General features: G+C 35.6%; 1 protein-coding gene across 1 annotated transcript; it reads right to left on the bottom strand.

Annotated features, from left to right (window-relative positions):
- Positions 1-1207: 1207 nt before the first annotated feature.
- On the bottom strand, positions 1208-2111 carry LOC120187665. Its single transcript, XM_039191331.1, has 3 exons — positions 1977-2111; positions 1640-1714; positions 1208-1540 (listed from the first exon to the last, which is right to left on the bottom strand). The coding sequence occupies exons 1-3, from the start codon at positions 2109-2111 to the stop codon at positions 1208-1210; spliced, it is 543 nt and encodes a 180-aa protein (XP_039047262.1).
- Between the last annotated feature and the right edge of the window lie 6641 nt (positions 2112-8752).

Genomic DNA, 8752 nt, shown 5'->3' with positions numbered 1-8752 from the left:
ATAAAGTTCACAAAGAACTTTGAAGAGAAATTAACTCACAAGAGTATGTTTAATATATGAGAAGAGATAAGTAAGGCAAGCCTCTCAATTTATTGGAAATGAGAGGGCTTGGTTGAATGGTTACATAGGGATTTGGTTGGTACATGTCTCTTAATGAAAGTACATAATTAATGGAATAAAGAGATACGTCCTTTAAACTTGGTGTTGGTTTGGCTATCCCTTCATGAAGGGCCTTGATGTTTCGATCAAAGGGTGGGGAGACATATCCCTTGGTCGAATGGTACATGCTTGTTCATCTTGGCACCAATTTCCTCTCCTTGGCCGAATGGTGATGTGCCTCCTCATATTTGGCGCCAAAGGATCTCATGTGCAAGGCATATGTTGTGGTCGAATAGTCACGAAGCTTTGTATCATGTCCTTTGATGATTTAGGCCTTCAATGGTTGTGATCTCTTCACCAACACGCTCCTTGGTGAAAGGGCATCTTCATGGGCAGTATCATTCATGAAAGGTCAAAATGTTTGGAAAGGTAACCTTTCATATTTAAGCTAGTTCTGGTGTGAATGAGCTAGAGGTGAGCTGACCATAGGTGAGTTGTAGCATGGTGAACATTAGGGCAGCTCCTTGTGAAATGTCCTGAGTAGTGATGATGTTGGTACAGCTCCCCAGCTGAATTGAAGTCATCTTGCAGCTCAAATCTTCAGCTCAATCCAACTATGAGCTCACGTGTCTCCAGAAAACTTTTCATCAATGGTTCCTTATGCTCTCCTAAACATACCCCTGTAAGTTTCCTTGTTGTTGCATGCTCCATTTAGCTCCAAAATAGCTCCCAAGTTATAGCCGAATGTGCCTACATATATAACATAAGGAAATAATTATGTATATAAACTTATATAATGTGTATAATATAAGAATGTGAACTATAGTATATAATAATAACTTATATCTCACATATTAATGAATATGTTATTAACAGAATAACTATAGATATAATATATATATATATATATATATATATATATATATATATGAAAATAACTATATTATAACATATGAAATAAGCATCTTTATGTATAAAGTTATAAAGTTTCTTCTCTTGAAAGGTCGGAATAGCCATTGTAAACATGATGATGAATTGGGTCACATCACTCCCCATGGCATTTCTCACCACAGTTAGTTTCCCTTTCGCATTCTTTGCCTTCTTCAGCCTACCAGTCATCATCTTCATCACTATTATCTTCAGAAGATCTCTCTAATTTCTCTACATATACATCATCTTCATCATAAAACACTCTTGGAGAAGACTTTCCTGCACTATGCTTACCAGCATTCTGGTTGTTAGGGAGAGAAAACATGGTTAAAACAGAAGACCAACTGGGAAACTTACCCTTCACCAAAAATCCTATCGGGAAAATACCGAAAGTACACAAATATGAATCGTCTCCGTTCACAGGTGGTGAAGGAATCAGAACCTCGTGGAAAGCTTCCCTGCAGTTGTTAGCTTGACACCTCAGTGTATAATCTTCGTACACCTTTGGATACTAGTAAAAAGTGTAACAGTAAGGAAAAGCCGTCCAGAAAGTCGGTGCCTCCGAGTCGGGAGCTTCCTTGGGAAAACTCGAATTGCTCTCTCCTGTTACCTCAGTTATCCCTGTCTGACAATACTCCGTGGGAGGAGGAGGAGTTGTCGTGTGATCAGTTGGAACCGTTTGAGTCTGTTCAGTCTAATTCACCTGGCTCATCCAAGAACCTGGCCCAATCGGAACGATTTGTATGGACTGGATCGAATCGATTGATCTTGTCTTCTAAATTATACAGCCTCCAGCTAAAAGTAATTTGTTAATCTCCCTCGACCAAGTTTGACACAGTCTGGGCGAGTTGACCGGGCTCGTTATTATTATTTAAACATAATTGCTCTCCTTCTAAAGCGGCATTTCCATCTCAAATGCTGCTTCTCTCAAATAGTGGTTGCGTAACTTGCGCTGGAGTTTCTCTTTGTGGTGTTTCCGTCTTTTCCGGCGGCTGCAAGAGCAGCATCTGGTTTTGCAGTTGCTGAATTTGTGGTAATGGTTGATTGAGTTGACTCAGTTGTCCAAACTGAAATAATATCATCTGTTTATCCTAAATGGCCATCTTAGAGGATTGAACAACGCATTCCATGATTCGAAAGAAGTGTTTCTCTACTTCCATGCATCCTGAAGATTACCTCCTATAATTTTGCATGTAGACTGATTTTAAATTTTGTGTTTCTAAAATTTTCTTTATTTCCTTGGGATGTTCTACCATGAGTCATGAGTAACACTAAAATAACGAAAATATAAGCACTTTAAAAGTGTACAATTAATGGACTAAAACTACTATAAAAATTACAAAAAATTATCATAACATAAATTTTGTAATTACGAAAATATGATTAATGTAGATACCCATTTTTTCCGGACTCCATGTTCAACCCCTATTTCCAACAAATTACCCAAAAACAAAGGAACCTCTATTGCTTTCCCCTTCCATCCACTACTCCAACAACGTCCATAACCATAACTCCACATTCAGCTAATCTAGGTGATACACTTTTTGATCAACGCCCCCATCACTAACGACAATAAGTCCGTCCATAGTATCAAATTGTGGTTGCGGATTTTGTTGCAGATGCGGTGTCGGTATCGCGGATACTGTGGACGTTACATAACGTATTGCGGTTGTCGCGGGCGTGATCTCTTCTCTAAAAATCACAATATATCTAAAATATTATATTTATACATTTTAAAGTTATCTTCTAATATACTAATATTAATATACTCTTTTAATATTTTATTTTGAGAATAAAAATTTAATTTTATAGATAAAAAATTATTTAAAACAAATATAAATCATAAAAGTGCTATCATACTAGATAATGAGTAATAACAATTATAATGTTAATAAATAACATATAAACAATATCACTAAAATCATATCAAATTTTTTATATTGTAACATAAAAATGTTCATTTTACATAACTTAGAAAGAAAAAAAATACATAACTACAAATATAAAAGTTCTATATCTTACAGTTAACCACCAAAATAAATAATTTAATTAATTCAAATTTAAGTAACTAATTTTAAACATAACTATTACGATATTATTATCGATATATATTTATAATTCAGTTTTAAGAATTAAATTAAAACAATTCATCTATGTAATTTTATATTTCAGATAATTTAAAGTTTGTTGCGGCACAATTTATAGCGTGTTGCGGTGTTACGTAACGATTTTTGACCGCAACAATCGTGATGTGGTTCCCTTATCGCCTTACGCCGATATTACGTAGCGATAACCTTAAAAAATATTACGATGCGGGCATTACGCTGCGTTGCGGTCGCAATTTATTACTATGAGTCCATCGAGATCTGCAACTTCCTTGGCGAGAAGAAGGTTCGTAAGGTAGATATGTTGGAAGGGGTTTCCATTATGAGATTCGAGAAGGTTAAGGATGAGATTGTTCTGGATGGCAATGACATCGAACTTGTTTCCCGGTCTGTTGCGTGAAATGAAACAAATCCCACGTAAAGGTGGACTTTGGGTAAACTCTCCCTTTGGTCCTTCAAATATTATGGATAAATCCCATCCTCGGTCCCTATAAGCTGTACCTTTTACATTTTCGTCACTGTAGTTTATTTTTAGTATTTCTAATTTTTATTTCTAATTTTATACATACTTTATTTTGGTCACTAACGAAATTTAAATTTTTATTTATTTATTCTCGGTCTCTTAGTTTATAATAATTACATTTTAATCACTATTTTGTGCATTTGATATTTTGTTTAATTACTAGGTGATCCTTAAACATTTTTTTAGAATTTAACCTTTTGTTATTTTTTCCTCTCTTCATTTTTTTTTCATTCTTATTATTTTTATTTTTACTCAATTTATTTATTTTTATTTTCTTTATTTATTTTATTATTATTATTATATTACTACTTTTTTTCCATATTTATTTCTATTTTTTATAATATAACATTTTTTACTTTCTAAGGATGCTTTCAATCGATCAAAGGTAATTAATTCGAATCGAATTTTTAAATTTTAATTTTCGTAATTAAGGCCACCGAAAAAGGAATTCAATGGTGTTAATCCTTCCTTGACTGTAACTGACTCCCGAACCTGACACATTTCTGGTAAAACGCAGACCAGGTAAGATGGTGTTCGATCCACCTAAAATTTGTTTTTTAAATGATTGGTGACGATTCTAACACATTTTCCAAGTTGAAGCCCAATTTCAGTCCCACCCGAAAGACGGTTCCGATAGCTTGGTGACTTTGCTGGGGTCGGGCTGCGGGTCGCACGGGTCGGATCACAGGTCGATATATAAGTTAATAATTTTTTAAAATATTTCATTTGCTTCATTTTAAAACAAAAGCCCCCTCCCCCTTGGTTTATTTCTCTCGCCTCTTCTTCATTCTTGAAGAACGGTCACCGTGGTTCCCAGAACCCGATGGCCTGCCGCCTCGCCGGCCGCCGTTCATCGGTGGCCAAAATAAAAACATTTTAGTTTTTTTAAAAGATTTTTTCACCCTCACTTCGAATATCCAAGTGGTTTTTTCGAAAAAATGCCTTGGGAGAGCTAGATTTGAGGAAAACTCCTCGGTTGCCCTCCCCCGATCATCGGCGAACCACCCGTTTTTTGAGCTTTTTGGTCTCACAAATCAAGAACAAAGACAAGCAAAGCATGCAAGGAACGCAAATCAGAAAAAAGGGTAAAAAAGATACCTTTTAAATTTATTTCTTTCGTAATACAAGCTTCAAACGCCTTAGTCTCACACTATTTTTTTCGTATCCGTAATCTCATGTAAACTCTGTGTGTGAGTAGTATTGAGTTTACATTTATTTATAGTACAAAAAAAATGCTATTTTTAGTGGTTGATTTCGAGTAAAACTCGGTTTGCTTGGAGTCCGACTAACACATGTCTGTGGCGTTTGTTGAACTGCGAGAAACGGCCGGAAAAAGCGGAGGAGGGGCGGAGGACATTGCTCGCGACGCGGTGCTGAAAAGAGGTACGAAACTAGGGTTTCGAAAACCTTAGTCTACTGGTTTGGGTCGAGCTTCAACGGGCTAGTTCTGGTTGCTTCTTGTGTTTGGGTTTGAACGGTTGTGCTACTTCTTTTGTAAACAGACCTGCTATGTATTGGGCTTAGCACTTGTTGTAATATGAATCCTATTACAAAACATGTAAAAAAATTAAATAAATATATGATATAAATATAATATAAAAGATGCCTATATTATAAATATGTAAAATATCGTATGACACAAATTGAGCCGAAATGGCATGTCTACAATTAAAATATGAATGAATTAAATTCAAAGATGAAACTCACTAACATATGTTAAAAATTTATAAACAAAAATCAATCAAAAGCGAGATCAAGGTAAAATAGATCACGTATAAGAGAAAATTTTAATGTAGGTATATTTCATAATGCAATAAATATCTCAAATTTTAAAAGTTTAAGACATGATAAAATAAAACAAAAAGTATCAAAGTTTCTAGAAACTTATACTCTTTGGAATCATTTGATGTGAATTGTGTTGTTAGCAAAGAACTAATTAGAGTTTATCGATAGTTATTGTTGTCGAGATGACTATGAGGAACTGTAATGTGATTATTCTTTCATGGATTCTTAATAATGTGAGCGTTGAACTTTCTATGGATTTGGTGTTTGCATCTACAGTTACATTTATCTGGAAAGATTTGAAGGAGAGATTCAATAAGATCGATGATGTCGTATATTTTTCATCATCGTGATATTGCTTTATTCACACAAGGTGATTTTTCTATTTCTACTTATTTCACTCGTTTAAAACTCCTTTTGGAGGAGTATATTGCTTTATTTCCAATTAATTCTTACAATTGTAAGGAATTGTGATAGAATTTGCAGAATATTCATCAACAACTTCTATTCCAGTTTTTAATGGGTCTTAATTGACGTATTTTGTCAATCGGAGTCAAATTCTTATCGTCGTGACGGTCCTTCGGGTGGTCCCAAATTCTTGTATCGACTTAAATGATGTGATGGAGTTGTTACCGACCACTTTTTAAAATTAAGGTCGGACACCTAATATTTACCTTTTTACAAGATCTACATCTTACTAGAAACTTTTGGATTCGAGAGCCGATTACAAACGAAGAATGATAAACACCCTTGAATTGCCTTTTTGGTACCAACACAATTATAGATCGTCTTAATTTTGAAAATTAAAATTTAGGCCAAAATTTAGATAATGATCTGAATTACTTATTTTTAAGGATTGATTATTGTAAAATAAAATACATTAGAGTTATGTAAAAAAATAAAAATTAAGAATAAATTGAGTTTAATCTGTAAAAATTAAAATAAAAGGGTCACGTGCACTAAAATAAAGATATAATTCAGGTACATACTTTAAAAAAATAAATTTACACTAAAAATTGAATAAAAATATATATAATATTAAATGTTGACACGTATATATATGCTTTATATTATCAACTTACTACATATATATTATTTGCTATATAAGAGTGTTTTTTTGGTACAATAGACAAAAAAGCCGCATATCAACCCTAAAGTCATAGAGTTTCGTTTCCATTTGTGTCCGCCTGAAGGAGATGAAGAAGCTCGAACGACGGTTCACTCAAATGGCATTCCCCTTCTTCCATCTCGAGAGCTATGTCGGCGAAGCGATTGATAACTCCGTAAAAATGTTATATTTGGGGCCTTTTTACTTAAGTTGTTGATTGTCTTAAGGCTCATATAGGTTCATTTAGATGCATTTAGGAGCATGTAGTTGCATTTGATATATTTATTTTGTCTTGACATTTTATTTTGCGAATGGTGTTATTTAATGGGGAAGGTTTGGTTTGGATGTTGATGTGCATGTTCTAGGAGCAAGGGTGTGTGAGGAGAATTGTCGTGGCAAACTGGGATGTTGAAGCAGAATGAAAATGCCGCCAACCACCCAGGAGGAGCCCACTGCCACTTATTGTACTACCCCTCACATGTGGGGAATATACTTTAGGGTACCATCGAAGTGAAGTAGCAGGCTTTGAGTTACTTGAGGGGAACGTGTTATACTTTTTAAGGGTTGGTTGTGCATACCCACAGGCAATATCCATGAGGCACAGTGCAACCCACTCTCAGTTCATCCAAGCAGTAACAAGATGTATTAGGAGCTTCAGCAGTTGTACTGGTGGCAGAGCATAAAAAAGAAGGTGTCAGAGCTTGTCTCTAGATGTCTAATGTGTCAACAGGTTAAAGTGAAACACCATGTTCCTTTAGGTTTACTTCAGCTCATTCATATTCCTCATTGGAAATGATATAGAATAACCATGCACTTCGTGACCGGGTTACCCATGACCAGACAGAGACATAATGCAATTTGGGTCATAGTAGATCGTTTGACCAAATCAGCCCATTTTCTCCCAATTAGGATGATTATACCTTAGACAAGTTAGCTTAGTTGTACATCCATGAGATAGTGAGGTTGGACAAAGTATCGATTTCCATCATATGTGACAAAGATCCTCGATTCACTTTTTCGTTTCTGAAAAGCCCTTCATGAATCCTTAGGCACCAAACTAAACTTCAATACCACTTTTCACCCTCAAACAGACGGCCAGTCAGAATGTATCATGCAGATCTTAGAGGACATGCTTATGTGCACCATAATAGATCATGAGGGTAGTTAGAAGGACCACCTACCACTAGCAGAGTTTGCATACGACAACAATTTTCTGTCGAGCATCTAGATGGCTCTGTATGAGGCCTTGTATGGGTGCTCTGTTAGATAGAACTCAGTGAGGATAAGGTAATGTGTCCAAACTTAATCAAAGAAACCAAAGAGAAAATTTAGTTAATTCAGAATTGGTAGAGAGAAGCCTCAGAGAGGCATAGATCCTATGTAGATCTGAAGCGTAAGGATATAGAGTTCTCAATTGGGGACAAGATCTTCTTTTAAGTTTCCCTATGGAAAAAAAGTGCTTCATTTTGTTCACAAGGGAAAGTTAACCCCGTGCTTCATATGACCTCATGAGGTACTAGAGAGGTTGGACTAGTAGCTTACCAGTTAGTCTTACCACCAGAGCTAGAGCGCATTCATAATGTGTTCCACGTATCCATGCTTAGGAGATATCATTCCGATCCATCTCACGTCATACCCTTACAACAAATCGAGGTGATCTCATACATGACCTATGAGAAGGAACCAATGAGAGTCTTGGCAAGAGATGTGAAGGAGCTAAGGAAAAAATGATTCCTCTAATAAAGGTATTGTGCAGAAACCATGGCATTGAGGAAACGACTTAAGAAACTGAGAGGACATGCAGCTTCGGTAGCATCACCTCTTCTATCTGGGTAAATTTTGAGGAGAGTTGTAATGCCCTGAATCCCGGGTTAGGAATTTTGGGTTGACCCAAGTCGGCCTTAGAATTTATCTATTAGCATTGTAGGAAGCCTTGGTCCAAGTGAGCTTTAGTTTAGGCTTGACTTAGACCCATTCGATGATAAAAAAAAAGGTATTTTTAATCTATGGTTGAAAGAAGAAAGACCGAAAGAGCAATTAGGAAAATTTTTAAAAGAAATGCTAAAAATCTTTAATTGGTGATGATATAACCGACTTCCCCTTCCCTTTCTCATTTTCTTCATCTTTTTGTCAATTTCCTCTTCTTCTCTATCTCCATTTCCTCCCTCTTTAAGTTGGTTGAGAAAAGGTGAAACCTTTTTGACC

Source organism: Hibiscus syriacus, unplaced genomic scaffold (genome assembly GCF_006381635.1).
Source record: "Hibiscus syriacus cultivar Baekdansim isolate YM2019G1 unplaced genomic scaffold, ASM638163v2 tig00113725_pilon, whole genome shotgun sequence".
In the NCBI taxonomy this organism is placed as follows: domain Eukaryota; kingdom Viridiplantae; phylum Streptophyta; class Magnoliopsida; order Malvales; family Malvaceae; genus Hibiscus; species Hibiscus syriacus.
Note: the sequence above shows the minus strand (reverse complement) of the source record. Positions and strands in the feature narration are given on the sequence as shown.